The following is a 22,099-nucleotide window of genomic DNA, read 5'->3' on the forward strand; positions in this document are numbered from 1 at the left end:
AACGTATTTCGTTGTGTGCGTCTTATTTGACTGTAAAGTATAAGTGACTTTCCCGATCCCGTACCTCAAGGGGACGAGATAGAGAGACGAGTTTCCCCCCTGGCAAGTGTGGAGACCCCGAGAGAGAAGATTTTCCCCCTGATACAGCCCTTACACACTGCTAATTGTTTTCATTTTCGCAGGCTAAAAGTTTCTGAATTGTTTGGTGGTTTGTGTTGAATGTCGAATTCACACCTCTGTTCTTTTTTTACCTCCATGCTTGCAGCTTGATCTGCGTAATAATTTCTGAAATAAGAATCCGGGCTTGGTCAATGTGTTTCCACCAAATAAAGTTTTAATATGATGTTATAATTATGACAATCAAGCCATGGATCACGCTAACTCGAAACCACATCCTCCCAAAAGAGAACTACCATTATGAACTCTGTCCATACATGGAGGTAACCTCCATGGTCCATACATCAATAACACAAAACGCAATAGATACTTCTCACGTAAGAAACACAGTCCAAGTGCATATTCAAAATAAAACAAATGCTAAAATGTCTTGGCATATTAGAGAACTGACTGATATTCCTTGTTCTGGCTTTTACATTTATTCTGAATACTTATTTCAAGTTTTGGTAATATTGAAAGCCAAGAACTGTGACAAATAGTAAAAAAAAAATCTTAAAAATTAAATGAATGCATTAGATTAATTAACATAGAACGCCTAGGCTCAGATACAAAATGCTGTGATCAGATAAAAAGTACATGTATGCACATATTCATTTCGCCTCAGTCTTCAATGGTCAAATCTGATAAAACAAGAAAATTCATTCTTTACCTGACTTGGGTTTTGGCTGTTTGGTGGTGGAGAAATGAAGCATTGCACTGTTATCATATGAAATTGTCTAGTATTAAGTTTGACTTATTTGATAACATGTATTGAAAAATTAATGTTAGTTACCTGGTACATCTTCACATTGCTGATCGGAGTTCATGTCTTTCGTCGATTTATATTGAAATGGTAAAAGCAAAATAAAACAAAAGTTGTGTACCTCCTTTATGATACAAACAAAAACATGACAACTGGTTACGGAAGTTTCAAACACAGGAAACGAGGTATATCGTTGTCAGACAGCAGTTTGTGTTTTGCACGTCTAAGCTACTTTCTCGTTCACTTACTTGCACGTACTGTATAAATACGTATATTCATTATAAATGTGTATTCAACCAAGAGATTTTAGTGTCTAATAAAAACTGGTAATTGGCAGTTTAACATTTTTAATATATTTATGTTATTATCGCATCGGACATTAACGCAACAACATGCTTTCTGTACCAAATAGGACTGTGACGCAATCAACAATCCCGCATATATACAACAATTGAAATATAAGAACGAATCAAAAATATCTTTTAGATTTGACCATGGATAACCTTAGTATGTCCTCTAAATCCGCTAGCACTTTGGACAGTTTTATCGCATGACGGGCATCACAGTGGCAGGACTCCAGAAGACGTACCTACACTTTTATGCAATTTTTTTTTTAAATTATGCTAATTTATTCATGACGTAGCAATTTCTGTGCTCATGAATATTCATTATTTGTGGGTCAATACTATCTAAAAGAGACGATATATGTATTATTTTGGGGGAAGAGTTAAAAATGGGGATTAGCAATCCTTAGGTATTGCTGCTGTCAACTGTGTTAGTACTTCGATGATTCATCGGCTTCGACTGGCTTCCATGTGTTCTGTTTTTCCGACTTGAGTTCTTGATATGCAGAGGTTACTGTTTATCAGTTATGTTTTTAACGTCTTTCATATCCTGTCTTGTAAGAGTATTCTGTCCGTGATTTGAACTTGCAATCTTTGAGTTCCCAGCGCACTGTCTTGTCCATTATACCACGAGTGTCTTCACACCAATGATAGGATTTAAGTCCTATTTATAGGAGCACTGTTCTCACTAGCATTCAAAAATCGTACTAACTGCATTTTTTTTATTTATTTTTTCAAATGTATAATCAATATACATAACTTGATAAATACAAAGACCAAATTAGGCTCTATTTAGTTCCCCTTTAAATTGAGAGAATGAATGTATGAACAAATATTTGAGACTTATTTTGATGTAGACAACTCTCATTTAATAATTTTACACCATTACAAGTTGTTACATTGAGAGAATAAATGTGTGGACAAGTATTTTAAACTTATTTTGGTGTAGAAAAGTCGCGTTTGATTATTTCCAACAATTACAAGTTCTTAAATTGAGAGAATGAATGTATGGACAAATATTGACCATTATATTTGTGAGTAACTACCTGTTGTTTAATTAATTTCCACCTCTACAAGGTTGTTAAATTGAGAGAATAACTTTGTCGACAAATATTTGATACTTATTTAGGTGTAAGAACTCGTGTTTGATCAACTTCCACCATTGCAAGTTGTTAAAACAATGAAATAAATATACTGGTATCATTGGATATCTTATTTAATTGTGAAACTTTCTAACAAAATGTTAACTGCTGAATTCGATCCCTCAATCAACAATTCCGCAGACACAGTATAAAGTCCACAACACCACAGAAGATATTCGTCTGTTGCCAGAATTGTTTATAGGAAACGCAATCGACACTTTAACCAAACTTACCTTGACTTGGGTCTTGTTTATCTCTTGTCACAATCTGGAAACTGTTGAACAAATTGCGCGTCGTCCAGTTTAAGACGTAAGTTATTGTATTATTTATTCATTCAGTTTTGCATGGTGGAGTTTCGTGAGGTGTATTATTTTTTCGCGACGTTCTTTGTATACTTTTTACGGTTTGAGGGATTTCAGTTTATTTGATTTACGCTTTTACGGTAGTTCTGAGTGGGACTCGAACCCACTGTCTTACCAAGCTAATTTTGTTTTATCTCGATGGCACGCTTGCTTGTGTTTATTTTTCTAACTACTCCAGTTTTCCGATGAGTGGAACGGGAAAGCCAAAACGATTGCTGGTTTCTGATTGCTTCGGTTCTGGTGAGTGTGTATGTAGTGGGATTCGAACCCATGTCGTTTGTATTGGGCGTTTTTTTTATTTCCCATGTTGGCTACACCGTAATATGGAACCACTTCCCCGTGTTATTGTGATTTTGAGAGTGTTTAATGATGTCTTCCTCACCCGTCACGCCATGACCCAGTTTCAACCACACGACCATTTTGCAACGAAGTGCTTGACCCTTGGCGTGACCCGACTGACTATATAATCGTTCTGTTCAACTGTTAAGCTAGGATTTATTACCATTATTATCATTATATTGTCACGTGATTTGTTTTACCTTATGTAATTTGTATATACCTATTCGTATATACCGAGGAAATGACCCCGATTGAAGGTCATGTATTTTGTGACATTACCAATTCGTGTGTAGGTACGGCTTCTAGAACCGTGCCACGTTAGCATCGTTTAACTCGATGTAATCTCCGTAAGATTTCCACATGGCTACAATCGCTAGTTTGTTTTGATTCTGAATGACCTCCACAATTCTAACTGCGCCAGCGCAAATCTGCATAACGCTCTGCATGCTGGGATTTGTCTAACCCTTATGAATATTCAACAACTTTCCGCAAACCATCGCTGCTTATCGTAGGTGTGAATAATCTGTTTACCCGTACGCGGATAGAGACAAAAGATGGTCTGTCGTTGCCAGACCGGTGATAGAGGGACTGTGAAGCAAACGAATAAAGAAATACCACGTGAAGAAATACAATGCAAAACTGGCTAAAAATAAACGGTTGGCTGATCAAGCTCAGTTGGTCTCCAATTTTATTCGGAATTTTTCGAGTAAAATACTAACCTTAACAGAGGTTATTGCCCTTGGCAACGGACTCAAATTTATACCAACCCCACCTAAGCCAACCTATCACACTTTGTTCAGAGACATGCCTATGCTATCTAGGAGAATGCGTATCAAATATATAATGCACAATAAACAATCTCAACAACATCCTTTCAAAATGAAATCAACATGGAACCCACCAGACTCGCATAACAGTAGCCTCGAAAATTACATTGAGGCAACTAAAGTTGAGATAATAATAATAATAATCTTTATTGTAATCGTATCCTTATTAGGATCTTGACAAAAGTGTACAATAAAGTATAGAGAAAAAAAAAAGAAAAAAAAAAAAAAAAGAAGTAAAATAAAAAAAATAACATTAAACACATTAAATAAAATTAAAATACATATATCCAAAATTACCAACAAACTCGAACAAAACATGAATGTTGCCGAAAGAGCAACTACCGGTACATCATGATAACACAATAAAACCATTCGACAAAGTCGTGGCATTGCAATCATGAATACAACTGAATATATATATATGAAAGCCTTCGTCAATTAAACAACGAGCAATACTATACTAAAATTAGTGGTAACGACACCATAGTTACAACTAATTTGGTTCATGAGTTCGTTACAGAAATGTACAATCTGGAATTAATCGATTTTTATACTAAATTGTATAATGAAAGTAATAACGTCAAACATTCTGAAAGCTAAATAAGTCGAACGATTCGGTCAAGTACTGTTCCGACTGATGAAGGGTTCAACAAAGAACCCGAAACAGCACCATCACGCTAGTGAATAATCCAATTACGGATAAATTTGAGTGCTGTGTCGACATAGGCTTTCTTCGTACTCAGTTTCGTATTCTAATATTGTTTCTGTGTTTACTTGTATCAGGATCACACCTGAAAATTTTAACACGGAATAATACGTCTGTTACGTATTTAGTTAGCTAATGTAATACTGCCCTCAGTCGGTGAGATGTTCGCCAATCCACCACCCCATCGATAATAAATGAATTGTTAGAGACAGTTTATACAGAAATACAGCAGAAAGTCATTGTGAAAGAACTGGTAAACAACATAGTTGATGACATTGTTGAGGGAAAGGAGTAATAAAAATCATTCTTTAAAAATGTTATTTTTTGTCCTGTCTTGTCTTAATTTTTTTTCAGGGGGTCTGAAAGTTTCAGATTTGTTTTACATGCATATAGTGTCGGATTTTTTTTTCAAGCATAGGCAAAGAATTTTTTTTTCACAAAATCTTCCTGCCCCCAGGGTATCAAATGGTCCTTCCCTTACAATTTGTGGACAAACTATTTGTGAAGCTCAGATATCGTCATATCTTTTAGTTTACCATTTACAACAATGTACAACCAGTCAACCTTCTTGTTGTCACGGTGATGGTGCAGGAGATATTGACATTTAGGAGTTACAAATAGTTCATATATCAGGTTATATTATTTACTGTTGTTTTGATATTTTTTATTAAAGCGGGGGAGTCGTCACCTGCGCTTGCGTCAGATAGCCATAGCGTGCCATTCTTTACAAACAAGCGTCTACCCATGAGCCTTTGCGTTTTTAGCGTGTGTTGTTATCGTCTGTTGAGATTCAATTCCCGCGCGTGCGCAGGTGACGACCCTCCCGCTTTAATGATAAATATTATTTCAGATATATTATACTAATTTTCGTTACCTTCTTTGGTATTATACATTATGATGAGTTGAGTTATTCAAAGAAGAAAACTATTTGAGTGCAAGCATTGGTTGTTTATTATCAATTAACGAATACAATAAACTTTACATTTTGTGGAAAAAAATAAAAGTTTGAATTTTGAAAGTTCATGAACTTGAAAATTGTTGTGTAATAAAAAATGGAGAACAATCTGTAAGTTTTGTGTCTCTTTAACTATGTATTTTTTACACTTAACAAATTTGATTGCCCAGGCTATGAAAAAAGCACCCCCTTATTCAATTTCAAAATAGCCCCCCGTAGAAGAAAATGGCCAGTCCCTTAGTAATTGGTTGGTTATTGGTTTTGAGTTTTATTGCCTATGAAAAAGTGGTATTGCAGGAGACGATATCTACTATGGCTCTCTCCGCTGTGGACAAATAAAATACAGTTACAAAGAAATACATATCCGATTTTTACAAAGCGTGTTTATATCTGAAAGTATGCTAAGGTGATACCATAACCAGTAAACACTATTTACGTCCGCAGTTCTTTTCATCGATCCCTTCGGCACAGTCCTGCAAGCCGTCACATGCCCATTCTAGCGGGACGCATACGCCGCCACCGCAATTTATACCAGAACACACATATGGCACTAATAAAAGTAATAAAGAAACTTATTCATAGTCGATTGGATTTAATGAACATGGATGATATGACCAAAGAAACAAAATTAAGCTGTGTTGATGAGAGATGCTCATTAAAAGTTGTCTAACGTGCGCCTTTTGACTACTGGAAAATCATCTATTTTCACTAGCGTTTAAAGGGCGGTAGTCGTCGCGCCACGCATGTGCGAGATATATGGAGGTATATAAATGTACCAAAATGCGTCAAGTACTGGTGAAAAGTTTTCAGAAAATAGCGAATACGGGTGATATTTGTAGCGAGTACGTGCATGTGCAAAAAATTGGAGTGTTTTCAACAATTGTTTCCACTTTGCAATAACGAGAGAGTGGTTGCATTTGCTGCATTACATAATATATATATTCACTTTGTTTATTTATTTATTTATTTATTTATTTATTTATTTATTTATTTATTTATTTATTTATTTATTTATTTATTTATTTATTTATTTATTTATTTATTTATTTATTTATTTATTTATTTATTTATTTATTTATTTATTTATTTATTTATTTATTGACATACCAACAGTTGGTACTCCGTCATAATTACAGTTTAGTTCATCTGATCCGTCAGCGCAGTCTTCTATTCTATCACAAATCCACGTGCTCGGTATACAGTCATCAACTTCAGCGCAGGTGAATCCACTGCCACCAACACACGTGTCTAGTGGAAAATATCAATATAGTCATCGTTTGTAACGCGACAAATATATATTTTTTTTCGAATCGTAATGCATGTGACGTTGGGTCTTCGCATGAGTATACGTTGCGGTAGGGATGGGTATGTATGATCGTTTTGGTTATGGCTAGGTCACTATGGAAAGTCCATATTGTATATTCAAGAGGTATACTTGTCTAGTAATTACCACACTGGTGTTCGTCAGCTCTATCGGGACAACCAGTTAAACCATTGCATCTCCATTGTTCTGGAACGCATCGACCACTAGGACACAGGAAACCGTTATTTGCACAGGCATCTATGGTACATGAGTGAAAATACGTCACGTTTAGTATCACACTGACGAGAACCATACAGCTAAATCACCTACAATAGCGTTAAAATGTGAATATATTTCAAATTATCAGTCCACTCGTGAAGTTATATAAATATTGTTTACGCCTACCAGATTGTGTCGCCGCCCGCCCTTTACGTTATATTAGTTTATACCAGAGGTACATTACTTGGGGTTTGCAACGCGCATAGTACTGTATAGTGACATCATGTCAAAATCCAATTCAAGTCTCATCTCGTAGATGGCGAGACTGGTGCTACGACCTTCTGACATGACATAGGCGGTTTGTAATAAAACATGTATTACCACATTCATAGTGAAAAAAATGTAATACTAGTACATCGAAAATGTACAGAAAATATAGTTATCGTAATCCGTCATATCGTGAGCAGCTATTTTGATCCACCTGGACATCCCAGTATCCTAGTTACCTCGGGCATGCGCATTCGAATTTTTCTGAGTTGGAACACTTATGTGAGAGCGAGATTGAAACGGGATCTTGGTATCATGTCAGCGTAGTTGCAAACCCCAAGTAATGTACCTCTGTTTATACATACTTACCGCAATTGTCCTCATCGTCAATACCGGGACAGTCATGAAAGCCATCGCACAGCCAAGATGACTGAATACAGATACTATCAGTACACCGGTATCCATCACATGGAACTATGGGAGAAATAAGTGGCAATATATCATAATAATGAGATGCTTAAAGCGCGGTGGTCGTCGCGCAGCGCGTGTTCGAATTCCATGTAAATAAACAATGTATTTTACACGCGTTGTATATACGTCGCTATGAGTCCCATATCGAACAGGACGCGGCACGACGACTGTCGCGCTTTAATTTCAAACAGTAGACTCAATGCATACAATTCATTCTCTTAACTCGCATATTGAAAAAGAAAATCTATGTTCAAAATAAGTGTATATCATTGTTACAAAACGAGAGGGAAGTGTTTTCTTACTATGGTCACATTGCGCCTCGTCGCCACCACCCTCACAGTCTATATTGTCATCGCATTCCACGGCTGTAGCCAGACATTCGTACGGGAAAGAGGGGCATCTGTAATTGCCTCCGGCACACGGACCTGAATGCAGTACAGTATCAAGAGGTGAATAGTTTTACTTTTTGACACTCAGCTATAAATGCAGCTGCAACATTTGGTGCACCATTTTGAACGTTTTTATTTTTTTGTCTGTAAGGCTACACTGATTTAATTTTATGGATGACATCCTCTGGAGACCCCAAAACTAATGCGAGAGGGCGAAAAAAAATCCTGCCAAAAAAAAAAAAAAAAAATGCTGCTGAAACCATAGGACTACGATGCTGGTATTCAAATTGAACCACAGAACACAGTGTATCAAAAAACAACAAGAAGTCTTTATTTGTAGGAGGCACATGTTGATGTACACATCTCGTACTGTATCACAGGTATCACCTTTGATTTTGAAAAGGCAAGAAAATAAGGCTTTGCCAAAGGCATACACATCAACTCAATAATAAAGAAAAACTTACTGTGTTGTATTGAAACAAACAATTGAATTAAAAATGAACAATAAGTTTGTCAACAGCAACCTGGAAATTAACTTCTTCTTTTTAAAGTGACATTTCAGATAGTCTAAGTGTAGACAAAAATGCTCTAGAACTACTTCAACTATGTAACAAATTATAAGAGGCTCAATATTGAAAAAAAACACCAACAGAGAGTCAACAAAAATTTGGATGCAGAAAAATTATGTACATGTATCTTGATAAAATTCGTCATATGATCAAAATATTACTCACTTATCCGAATCAGAAAATGCAAAAAAAAAAAAATAAGAAGAAACGCGGGACAGCCACTCTGGACAATATGTCCTTAAAGTTGTCTGGGTGAAACTCGCTTGCCGCTACCAATCTCTCGTATAGCTGTGTAGACGTCACATCTCTCTGGCCGACGTCAATTGCGTACTAGTCTACAACAATCCGTCCATGTTTTGTCTGAACTTTTATGCTCACGTGTTTTGGTGGCGTGGTCGCCATGTTGGAATTCCCGGCAACGCAATACGCATGTGCAGAAGACCATTTACAACAAAATTTGCACGTTTTGAGGTAGTCCAAAACGAGTTTTACGACAAGCCAGCGCTTTGCGACAATATGAGTCGGCAATTTCCGGGCAGAAAACCGATCTGTGAAGACTCGTCGTTGGAGATTTTTTTTTTTTTTTTTTTTGAGAACAGGCGAAAACTAATGCGCGCGCGGATGTCATCCATAAAATTAAGTCGGTGTGGCCTTATGTCTGTTACTTTTGTATAAACGTGTCCACTGACTACAAGCGATACCAATTGTTGAAAATGTCGTATGTATTTTGTGAAAGGTGGAATAAGTAGGCTTGACCGGAGTACGCGAGATGCCGCAAAACATTGCGTAAAATGAGACGAAACAATGGAATTGAGCGCTGCTGTCGTTGTTAAATATACATGGATGTGTATAAGTTAATAAAACAATTTATTGGTGACGTTGTCACAGCAAATAATGACCGATGAGCGTAGTTGCTATCAGGCTTTCGTAAGCTGGTTGGTGGAAATGACGTCACAGTTCGACGGCCTATTAATTATGGAATATGTGCATGTAATATAATGTGTCTTAACATAATCATCACATTCCCATTCGAATTACAAAAACAGATTTTTTTGGAATGTCAATGACTTTCATTAATTGCAATAAATCAGATTATTTACATTGATCGGTGATGCATCATCCGTTTACTTATATTTCCATCGTACTCTGAGTTTATGGACTTACAGTTTCGTTCGTCAGTGGCGCCAGCACAGTCGTTAATACCGTCACACTCAACTGTTTGGTCCAAACATTCGTAGGGATATCCTTCGCACGAAAAACCGTCACATGGACCTGTCGTTTGAGATGACAATTATAAGGTTTGCAACATTAGATTAGTAATTTGGTGTTACTATAAACAAATTGTCGTATCTTTTATCATGCGCATGCGCATTGATATACAAATAGTTTAGCACCCTCGAGCTCACGTAATATAAGTCATGACAGTAATATATCTAAAAAAAAACGCGTTTAACAAATAGTTACATACAATAACAGCCTAATAAGACAATAGGGTTTTTGTGTATTGTATGAAGTAGAGTGAATATTTGCAATTTATGATTTAAACGTTTCTGGAATTGTTGTTGTATTATCAGTAGTTTGCGGATGCATCATGTTATCTCAATTTTACAGTATTACTAAGTATACCAGTAATTCAAATAGGATTTCATTTATACGCATTGCGTTTCAGAAAAAAGAGATCTCTGCTCCACGCGTACTTACATCCTCGTTCAAAGAATTTGTTTTGTATTTACACCCTCATTGCGTGTGTTCACACCCTCATTCAAAGATTTTGATTGTACTTACATCCTCGTTCATCGGCACCATTTTGACAGTCCTGCATATTATCGCATACAACAGATAACGCTACGCAGGTTGTATCTCCGCAGTGATACTCGTTGTCGTCGCATAGTGGCGCAGTGGTCATCAATGGAGAAGTTGTAATGATCATGATTGTGGATGTCAGATGTAGTGACAAGTTAACACTTGTTGTATTGTATGGTGCTAACGTTATATCAAAATTATTATGGCGTTCATCAGCTGGTAACACTATAAGTAACACAAACAGTTTATTAAACAAGACGGACATATACAACCCGCGAACAGACGAGCTTATACAATATTTAGAATCCGAGCTATTCGCGAACTACCAATCCTACGTGAAATGTAACTGACCATACCTGTAGCACACACTGTAGCAATTATAATAGCTAGCAAAGCTGGTACGCCACATCCTAGCAGTAACCATAGAAGTAGTCTCCGCCGCTTCTTCTTCTTCTTCTGTTCGTCGTCTTTCACCTTATATTGTTTAATAGTTTAAACATTCTTCGTTAACGATTATCAATAACATGCATTATAATATTAGGTTCAATAAACACCTTGCGCGCTGGGAATAAAGTGGTTTGCTTCCTCGAACACACGGCGGGCACGTGGATCTGAAAGTTGGCCGATAACTCTATGTGTTATTCTAATGATATTTTAAAATTATACTATGAGGAAATAATTTGGTTTTAAACTAAAATCAACGGTAAATCGTCTTATCCCGACGTATGTTAATACAGTTACATCTTCGCAATGTTTAGTCCAGTTTTTTTAGTAAACGAGTTTGCTGATCCAAGATGGTCGCCAAAAAGGGGTGCAGGATTGAAATGTCTGTGGAAGATACCACGCGGTCCGGTTTGAGACGCTATTGAATTACCAAATTTGAAGTCAATTAGTTCATACGTTTCGAAAAGAAAGAGCAAAATAATAATAATAATGCAATGCCTTTATTATACTTACGCCATCAATTCTGTGTTCTGCATCAATTGGAGAGACTTTGTTTGTCGCACTTATCATGTTGCTGTTGGTGATAGAGCCGTCTGTTCGAGTCTACGTTCGTTACAGGGCTACGCGAGTTGTAAAAGAGTCTAATATTTTAGTTCTCGGAGATCGCGTCAAATCTTCTCCTTCTATACAGCAAGACCAGACAAATCCTTCCGCCTTAACGTACAACCACACCAACACTTTACTGATAGCTTTAATCTGGCGATATCGATATTTGTCAGGACAACGACCAGTCAGTATATACGGAGTACACCGCAAACAGGTAAGTTCTACAGAAGAGCCATTGAAATTACATTTATTTGTTGTTGAGACTGGACGGTAGTCAGTGATTCATAGGATATCGTCTTAATGCTCCCTTCAAGCAATATAGCACCATTAAGAATATTACCATGGTAACTGGTACAACGTACTCACAGACAATTGATGTAAACATTACTTTGGGGTACACTGTAGTATCAGTTACATCGTATGTCCCATTGTTTTGTTTTTTGATACATCCATTAGTTTATAATCTTTAATTCCAGTGGACAACTTGAAACTTGTCGATAACCTCCATGCCATAACATAGTTTAATTATTAGCATATTAATATCGGCTCTATTCTTGTAATGCTGTACGAATGTGACCAAACGTTACGGGACAGTTAGAAAAAATAATGGAATGTCTGTATCCCTGAAGTCAAACCACTCAAAATAGCAAAAATCCCGCTCTGTGGTTTTTGTGAGAAAACGACAAATTGAAAATGAAGTTTGGCACTTGATGCTCATTGGAGGCTTCTGTGGCAATTACTGCAGTGTAATTGTTGTGAACAGCATTTCCCCCCCAAAATTCTGTCGGTTCTAATAATCCTGAAATAGTTCCAATTGTGTTGAGTATTTATCGTCAATATCATTTAAACAATTCGTGTAACGGATTATTTTAATGCCTGGAAGGAAAATAACCCGATTAAGAAACCATTTTTATAAAGTTATACGGTTTTCGAATAATTCAGGATTGTTTCCTTAGATTCTAACTTCTACATGTTCCCGTAAATTACGGATAAATTGCATTGCATAAACCCGATCTGAATGCGTAATACCCGGGAATGATTATATGAAAAGACTAAAATAGAAATCTGAGTTGACCAAAGTCATTGGTAGATTAAAACATAGCCGGAGAGGCTCTTTATAAACAACATCCACTACACAAATATCTATTTTATACACAGTTTTGTATTACAAACAACACAATGCACCAAGACAGAACCAGAGTATCACGCACCCGCTCCGAGCAACTGTTTACCATTACTTAACTTTGTAATGAGATTTGCTCGAGCAGATTGATCGGTTGCTCGCGTCATACAATGGCAGTTTTCACACGGAGCAAGCGACGGAGCTGACGGTCGAAAGAGCTCGGCTCAATTAATGCATACCCAATAGACAACGTACAGTACACCAACATAAAAGTAGTGTTTTTAATGACACGCCCATCCAACTGCCATCGTTACTATCGGTCATATCTAATCGGTAACAACCATAATATGGTATCATACATTTGATGAGGTTACATGTCCTCCAAAGAGAATTATGAGCACACACACAAAGTATTAAAAGCAATTGAACTGGCAGCTTTCAGAAAGTCAAAAATTCACAAAATTATGAAATGAAAATTTCATCACAATGTTTAGCATTACAAAATAAGCCCTGGCTAGCAGTTTTTAAGAATGAGTAAAAAATCAAATGGTTGACGCCCTTACAATTCCATATGTGAATTCCATCTTGTCATCAATGTTCAGGTGAAAATCAGTTTTAGCTGATGACCTACCTAATGTTCGAGAGTTTGTGACTTTAAATACGAACAGTGATTCACTAACCAGAATCTAACCCAATAGCGCTATCAACTGCTAATATATACGAGCGTAATATACTCTAGCTATTCCACCCCTGAGAGTTATACAAGGAACAATCACAAACCCATGTATTAACCTTGACCTTTGACCCCAAAATATAGCAAGATCCATTTTGAAGGAGTTATTTGCCCCATGTAATTACATACTATAGTAGAAAAATGTACAACACATACTGTGACCTTTGACCCTCTGGTTCTAAAAAAAAATGTCATGCTTTGTCCTTTACATAAAGAACACACGTTCGCCATTCCCAGGTATTATTACTTGTAGCTCAATAACAATCTTACATAAATACATACTGCGATTTTTTTTTTTGTCCCGAAAATGTGATCACAGGCCCTTCCTATTCTTCTCCTGTAGTTGCATAATGAACAAGTCATCATCAATGACATTGACAAAATCACTAACATGACGGGGCCTAACAATAAAAAAGCATCGTCAGATTATGTTTAAATATTGGGATAGTATTTAGTATATTAACTACAAATGTGCATGAAACGGGTATAAAGACAAAGTTCGAATGAGATTGGTCAAGGCATACCCCAGGAACTATTAATGACACGTTCGACAATAAAACAAAGTGATATTCACATCATGACTTGTAATGTACCAACTTTGAAAAAAACACATTCAACCCATTATATCTTGCCTTTGTACAAAGTTTAAACCAAATCAAAAATAAATCTATGTGCACATGTCTCCTTATTGAGTTTGTACCAGCTTGTAAGAAAATCTGTCCAGGCGCCCGAAGGGAACCCAAAACACAAGTCCCAGTTTTGGACTACGTCCGACGAGGACTAAAAACACATTTTACACTCTGACCTCAACCTCAATGTAGCATGCATTTGGTATTCAAATAGCACTGCACTGCACGCAAGACTTCCTTTACTTCAATCTGTCCAAGAACACCTGGAGTTCATTTTATAGAATTCACCTAAACATCTATGATGAAAGTTAAGAGTGCAGCTTCCTGTTCAATTTTGACATCCAGGAATCAAACCCTTTTCCTCAGACCAGCCCATGCAGCGAGGTGGTCACTCTACTAAGCTAAGCAGACTGGGGAGGAAATGTTATAGACACAAACTGAGTAGGAAGTGTGCCATGCAATCTTTGGTTCCATTTGCCACTACACAAAAACACACGGATGACTAATGAGTAGTTTAAAAATCCAACCAGTAACGCGCATTTCATACATATCATTTAGTTAGTCCATTCTTTTGTGTGCATCTGCAATTTAATTTAGAACCCCCCCCCCCCTTCTCCATGAATTTAGCGGCCAGAGTACAAGGTCTAAATACAGAAACGGTACAATTAACAGGAAGTGACAACGTTCACTGGAACATTGAATATATGCATTTTTCTATTCAAACCACTTGTGGGGAAAAATGGAAGGAAAGATGGAAGTAAATAAGAAGGCAGGACACAAAAAATCCACTTTCAAAAACAGCTGGTTATTTATTTCTCGTAATTACAAGTGTTTGACATGATTTTACGCCACAAGAACACAGCATCCACCAACTTTCTTGATTTTTTCTTCTGCTCTTCGACTGAAGAACTTGGCTTTCACGATGACTGGTTGTTTTGGTAGGAGTCCTTTTCCTAGAACTTTGTAGTAACCCTATAGCAATGAAATAAATAGGTGGTCACAAACATAAAATGCACAGAAGCAAGTTATCATGCACATATCAATAAGTTAGCATACAATATAGCCGTACAATTAATTTACATATGATTATTATAAAGTCACAATGACATCGGAAGGAAGGAAGGAAGGAAATTAACACTAGTATGTATAATGTGTTTGGGAGGGTATTTTCAAATCATGGAGCATAATGTGGAGTAGTCAAGTTGGACTTCAACAGCGTTGAAATTAGTAGCAAACATCCACTGCAGATGAAATCTATAATTAAAGTTCGGGTAGTAAGATTTAGTTGAAAATCAAATATATGTTACTCAAAGTTAACAGCTTGGTAAAATTTGCATCAATTGAATATGGAAATTCAATTGAGTCAATATTAAATAGCAAATACATGAACTATTATAGTTCACGAGATATTAACAAGAATTCAAATTAATAATTAAATATGCAAACGAGCTCATTAATTGATTCCTTGAAAAAATAAATCATTGTGCATCGGTACCAGTGGTTACTCTGTCTCAGCAAAATTGATACGGGCATCTCCAAGAAATGATGGACACGCCCAAAAAGCAGGATTTTACAAGATTTTGACATTCAAAATGGCCGCCAGGCAGCCATATTTGATCAAATCAGAAAATAAATCCATGTGAATATGTATACCTCCTCACTGTCTTTGTACCTAGTATCATTGAAATCAGTCAAGACTCTTGAGAAATATCAATAGACAGACAAAAGCCATGATTAACAATCAAAATGGCTGCCGGTTGACCATATTTGATCATTTCAAAAAAAGTAAAACAACGTGCATCTGTATTAGTGGTCCCTTTGTCTTTGCAACAAGTCTCAACAAAATCGGTCAAGCCATATCCGAGAAATGATGGACACGCAAGGACCAAATTTGACTGAATTTTGGAATTAAAAATGACTGCCAGTTGGCCAAATTTGATTGAATCAAAAAATAAATAGACGTGCAACATGTATGATTGACCACTGTCTTTGTACCAAATTTCAAGAAAATCTGTCCAGCCATCTCTGAGAAATCACTCAGGACGCAGACTGACGGAGGCAAAACTACAAGCCCCCTCCCGGGTGGGGGCTAAATAAAGGAACTTTCTCTGCTGAAAATCCCCAAATTTGTGTAACATGCTGATGTGGTGGTGAGGGGACAATATGCAGGGGTTACTCAAAATTGCAGACGGCGTTCAACAAATTTTTCTTTGTTGCAATGTGAAAATAAATAAAACCATTTTTCCACAAAACGTTGTTACTTACGGCTCTGATACAATCAATGACAGGTGCCTTGTCTGTTTTGTCTTTATAATGCATCCTTGTCTGCTCACTCACAAGGGACCACAGTTTGTCAAGATTTATCGCTGGCTTATAATATTTCTGTTTCGTCAAGTGAAAGTGACGCATACCAACTTTACCAAAATAACCTGGATGGCTATGAAAGTAGGAAAAGAAAAAACAAAAATGTAATCAGTGTACAATACAATAGAGGTATATAATAGTCGCAGAACACCATTTTTAATTGCACAAGTGGTTATTTCGTCATAGTTTGGAGTTCAGAATATAGTTAAAATGTATGTTTATTCGTGCCATGGCAGTCAAATATCAATGCATATCAAACACAAAAACCTGAAATATTTTCAGCAAAAAAATTTAAGTATTTTACAGAAAACAAATTTGACAAAAACAATATTTGCTGAGTGTTAACCATAGTACAAGGCTTGTTGCAGCAGCACGAGGCCCCCCCCCCCAATCAAGCTGAAATACAATGGCTCCATATACACAACATTGTCATCACCACATTAAGATTTACAGATGTAGCCAAATAAATTCTGCGCTTTCCCTACCTACCCTCAAAATTACTAATTTCTATGCAAATTAGCTATGGTCATTCAACCATTCTACAACTTATTAATGAGGTCATTAAAATTCATGAGCTAATTAATATTCATTTTTCCATTCTACTAGTTACGATTTCACTACTTTAATTATTTTAACTTTTATTTTAAATATTTCAATGTAAAATTACTCTGCTTTGATAAAAGTGAAAAAATATATACACTTTATTTTCGCAATCACGTCTAAAACACGCATTTTGAGACATTGACCTCTGACCTGGCAGCCATTTTTTTCGTCAAAGCATGTCGTCTGTTTGTCACGGCCACAGTGGAAAAAATAATTTAATTGTTTTCTTTTCCAATGGAATGCTGGTAAATCACATTATCGGTAATAGTGAAAAATAAGTATTCCTTGTATCACTGACTGAATATAGCTTATGAATTTAATTTTATGAACGAGTCATGAAGCCAAAAACATCAATGAAGTTTTCTACACTCGAGCGCAAGTGCAGATTAAACGAACGACAGCTTGATGCATCGCTGCCGGTGAAGTGAGCAAGTTATTGTTCAACTCGACAAATCCCACGCACAACTAAACTTGCAATGGTAATCCTTCTGTTTATCTATCGTTGTCTTCCCTTCCATTATCTTCATGTACGACTTATTCCGATCTGGTTCATTTGTTAAAACTAACAGAATGTCAATCGGAGGTTAACAAAAACACATTAGGCCGATGTCACACGTGTACGTTGATTTTGAACAGCGGTGTTTTCTTTCATTAAAGTTTTGTTGTGTGCTAATTTTTTGCATTGTGGTTGTGTGTATCATAAACAAATAGAATAGTGCTGGTTGCCAACTTTTTGTCCTGGTCGGAAATTGTGACCGGCATGGGCAGATTCTGCTTGTATTGTCGTTCTCTACGAGAAACCTGATTGCCAAATTGTACAATAATTTTCCATATTTAGACAAACTTATTCATTTTATAGATTTAACAAGATGCTCAGTCCAAACTGGTTCCAACCATTTTGATCTTGACAGTACAGAATTTTGCTGTTGTATTGTGGGGCTTGCCTTTATAAACTTTTATTACATTACCTAAGATAACATGTAGCTGTCTGATACAGAAAGATATTTAGGATTGAAATTTAATGACATCAAAGGGATTGCGCATTCAGTCAGGATTCTAGTTGGATAGAGTTGTCATGGTAGTGACCGAATGTCAGAATGCTACTGTGTCTTGTACTTATTTTTAATGGAACCTATAAGGTATATGATAAAACCTCCATGGACTGGATACAGCTTTTGCAACATACAAGCTAGGGCTGCTAACACTATATGCAGTCCATACAAATTATTATTGCTTTGTTATCCCCACCCTACACTGTTATTCCCGGATGGGAAGTTTCATGAAAAAATGCATGATTACTTCAAGCTTCTTTAAACATCCCAAGATTATCCTTACAGTTGCCATACATACCCACAGGGGGGGGGGGGGGGTTTCCATCGACTCTCGTACATTATACATAATGTACACTAAAACAATTTCATTTTCAGTCCTACTACTGAGACTGAATATTCTTCCCCCATCAACCTCCGATAAAATTATACACACAACACAGACTGCATCAACTACTGAGCAACTCGCCCATGCATGGCATAAATATTATTTCGTGCAATTACGTCTCAATACTTACTATTTATCAAAGTTTATTCTGTGATGATGCTGTCCACCTGCATTACCTCGACCGCCAGGATGTTTTCGGTGCTTCCCGATACGTCCATGTCCATGACTGACATGACCACGAAGCTTCCGTGTTTTCTTTAATTTTGCGGTCTGAAAAAAAAAACGATTGTGAAGTTAATTATTATTATTATTGCAAAAGTGTCTTGTCTTTCGTGATAGTTCTATAAACGATAGTTCTATAATACAAGTTCTCTCGCCACACAGTCATCCAATAACATGCAACAACATGGATTTTCGACAACTGTGTATACATTTCAGATGGACGATTTGAGCATTTTTGCACATGACTAAACTAGAAATTGTTTCACGGAACGAAGGTTAAGGTATTCAAATCTTACTATATTGTAACTTTAATTAAATTGATTAATAAGCAAAGAGGATGATGAAAGATTGTTTTTTAAATAACTACATACACCGCCTTACCATTTTCAAAATGGAGGTTCAAGAGACGGAGTTTTCTCGCGTAGTTACGTTGTTGGCGAGACTCCACGAGATCGATCAAAGCTGTCAATTGAGGGCGCTATCGTGGACGATCTCAATACATTACGCTAATAACAAGGGAATATTGTTTATACACTAAACATTTGTTGCCGTGGGATGTGGAGGAAAGCTCAACTCGATTGGCAGATTACGCTCACACTGTCCACTAAAGGTTCACCCGCAGATCGTCCATTTTATTACTATCCTCCCCTCCCATCTCTCCCCTGCAATCCCCTATCCATTTCAGCGAGGCAATACATCAGCCAATGACTGCAAGCCATTGACGTAAAAAATATTTGCATAGTCGTGATACATAATACAATATGTACAAAAAGTACTGTTATAATACGGCATAATATTCACTCGAAACATGCGGGATGTTGACAATAAGTGAAACCACAACAATGGAGTAATCAGTATGCCTACGTGCTTCCCCTGGTTTTCTCCGTAAGCTCTAAACTACACGGTAACAAGAATGTCATGACTCAATCGAATGTGATTACCCACGATAGGCGACTGATCTTTTGTTTTATTCGTCACACACACACACACACACACACACACACACACACACAAACAATTACAAGAACAACGAATAACAAAGAAGGAAGAAGAAATCAAGTACAGTTAGTCATGAAAATAGTCTAGCAGGATTTCATAATTGAAATGAATTATTTTGGTCTTGTATCTAATATAACTGCTCTAAATAGAGAAAAACAATATCCTACATGCGAAATGGCACTGTGAACAAGGTATTTATTTAAAAACTTTGAATATTTCCATTGGAAACGTATACAGGAATTTACTGGCCAATTTTGTGCATTCCGTATAGAAGCACAGAGCGAGAAAAGCGGCCCACCAATCCAGCCTTCAGTCTAGAAAGAAGACTACATTCAGCATCGTCAGAGACTTTCCGTTTTGACATTGTGGAATTCTTTCGCTTTTATGCAGAAAAATACAGTATTTTCACGAAGAAAAAACATATTTATTAAAGTTATTGTTCACACATGAGTTGTTGAACACACTATATAGTTTGTAATTTCATTCAGCTTCTTTCAGTCATAATTCAATATAGAGAATATAATATAATAATATAATGAAATATTTTTTTCTTGAGTAATCGGTATTTATGAAAATTATTTAAGGGTGCATAGGTAATACGTTGCGTTATGAATTATTCTTAATACAAATTTGCTGAATTATCTTGCCAAAGTAAGTTTCCCCTCAAAGAACAAAAGAATTTCACACCGCGAAAACGGTAAGTTTTTTTATCGTAATGTTGTTTTCCCTTACTCCGTAGTTAGTAATGATGTAAACAATGTAGCGCCACCCAGTGTTCAAATATTCTATTTTATGCTACTGCAAGTTGTATTCACTTTCGAAGTGAACATTATTTTCTACAATCATCATTTTCGTGGTGGTTTTCTTGATAATATATTGAGACAATGAAAAAAAAAAGTACAAGGAATATTTCATTGTCCAAGGTAAACGGATTTGGATTCGCTTCTCCAAGCTCAAAGGCCAACAACTTGTATTGGAAGGCGTTGACCAAGTTTAAAGTATACCATACATAATCATGAGTTGATAATGCAATGGGACGTCATCAACTTTCAATACTGAATATGAAGACCGATGGGAACAAAACCTGAAATACGTGTACACAATTATACCAATACAGCTTTTAGCGTATTAGAAGTCAGTTAAAGCAGCGATAGCTGTTATTATTTTTTTAAATATAACAACAAATCGTACCCAAATGGTATTTTAGACACAATTGCATAGAAAAAGTGTCCCTACACAAGGCTAAAGTCACGTGAAATGCGACGTGAAGACTAAGGATCGAGTAGTCAACATTTTGTTGAAATCGGTCACGCGATGGGAACCGTAGGAAATTGTGATGCCCGGACACTATTATGGGAAATAGCACATAACATCTTCAACGAGAGGCCATCAGAGAGAGGCCTAGTCCCTCAAGATGGCGACGCATTTAACATTCTGCACAGGGCCCTGATAAAGTTGTCATCTTGTATCCCTGTAATCCCCGAGGTTCGCCTGACAAAACTGGATTTCAAAAGATTGCGCCCCCAACCCCGCGGCCATCTTTTTCTACTTGCAAGTGATTTAATGTACAACGTTGATATATTGTGTATAGCTTATGTTTTCAGTGACCGTATTTCCGCGACACTGATGGCACATTAAAGCGCGGTGGTCGTCGCGCAGCGCGTGTTCGAATTTCATGTAAATAAACAATGTATTTTACACGTGTTGTACACGTCGCTATGAGTTCCATATCGAACAGGACGCGGCACGACGACTGCCGCCCTTTAATGTTTTATTGGAATATAAATCGATAGTTACTGCTATGGCTGCTTTATTGCGCAATGAAGTCCATTCCTTCACATAATTGACCTCCAGTCGAGCCTGCGGTCCACTTGTCGGTCAAGTCTAAGAACGAATACACTCCACTCGTGCGCAGTGCGACATCTCTTTCCTTTAAATATACAAAGTAGATCACTATCTCAAAGACCAATTGTGTTTTATGGGGGAAAATAAATATTGCAAATAAAAGAAATCGGGTTATTGATTTAACACTCTTCATTCTTAGTAAATAGTTGGGATAATCTTTTTTTATCATTTCCTCATTTGATTCACAGCATATTGTAAAGAGTAGTCTCCTAGGCACATCTGCACCGGTTCGTGGAGCAGGGGCAATGCAATTAGTAAGAGCATGCAACCACCTGTACATCAAAATAACCGTTGGCACATTATACTAATAGTCTGTTTGTGGTCTATGATAGTGTGTCTTTCCGTCTAGCACTTGTGCGCTTGTCTTACATAGTAGAAAGAAGCATACCAAACGACACAAGTCGTATAAGAAAATTTAC

General features: G+C 36.8%; 2 protein-coding genes across 2 annotated transcripts; both read right to left on the reverse strand.

The window, feature by feature from the left end:
- Window positions 1–5,566: 5,566 nt before the first annotated feature.
- Window positions 5,567–11,881, reverse strand: LOC146750469 (uncharacterized). Its single transcript, XM_085506676.1, has 9 exons — window positions 11,573–11,881; window positions 10,972–11,089; window positions 10,598–10,840; window positions 9,977–10,084; window positions 8,157–8,279; window positions 7,753–7,857; window positions 7,045–7,155; window positions 6,702–6,842; window positions 5,567–6,144 (listed from the first exon to the last, which is right to left on the reverse strand). The coding sequence occupies exons 1-9, from the start codon at window positions 11,627–11,629 to the stop codon at window positions 6,023–6,025; spliced, it is 1,128 nt and encodes a 375-aa protein (XP_085362802.1). The 5' UTR covers window positions 11,630–11,881; the 3' UTR covers window positions 5,567–6,022.
- Window positions 11,882–14,934: 3,053 nt separating this feature from the next.
- LOC100372166 (large ribosomal subunit protein uL15-like) lies at window positions 14,935–19,264 on the reverse strand. Its single transcript, XM_002734956.4, has 4 exons — window positions 19,158–19,264; window positions 18,685–18,824; window positions 16,416–16,587; window positions 14,935–15,122 (listed from the first exon to the last, which is right to left on the reverse strand). Exons 1-4 carry the CDS (start codon window positions 19,158–19,160, stop codon window positions 14,994–14,996), a joined length of 444 nt encoding a protein of 147 aa, XP_002735002.1. The 5' UTR covers window positions 19,161–19,264; the 3' UTR covers window positions 14,935–14,993.
- Window positions 19,265–22,099: the final 2,835 nt, after the last annotated feature.

This window comes from Saccoglossus kowalevskii, chromosome 1 (assembly GCF_978046115.1).
Source record: "Saccoglossus kowalevskii chromosome 1, keSacKowa6.1, whole genome shotgun sequence".
Classification (NCBI taxonomy): domain Eukaryota; kingdom Metazoa; phylum Hemichordata; class Enteropneusta; family Harrimaniidae; genus Saccoglossus; species Saccoglossus kowalevskii.

Excerpts from the sequence above, each read along its gene's own strand:
- LOC146750469 (XM_085506676.1), bottom strand. The coding sequence starts at position 11,629 with ATGATAAGTGCGACAAACAAAGTCTCTCCAATTGATGCAGAACACAGA. Across the intron at positions 11,090-11,572 it reads CAGAACACAGAATTGATGGC|GTGAAAGACGACGAACAGAA; the intron begins GTAAGTATAATA and ends AAACAATATAAG. Across the intron at positions 7,858-8,156 it reads CGAGGCGCAATGTGACCATA|TTCCATGTGATGGATACCGG; the intron begins GTAAGAAAACAC and ends TTTCTCCCATAG.
- LOC100372166 (XM_002734956.4), bottom strand. Across the intron at positions 16,588-18,684 it reads AGAATAAACTTTGATAAATA|CCATCCAGGTTATTTTGGTA; the intron begins GTAAGTATTGAG and ends CTACTTTCATAG. Across the intron at positions 15,123-16,415 it reads TCATTGATTGTATCAGAGCC|GGTTACTACAAAGTTCTAGG; the intron begins GTAAGTAACAAC and ends TCATTGCTATAG.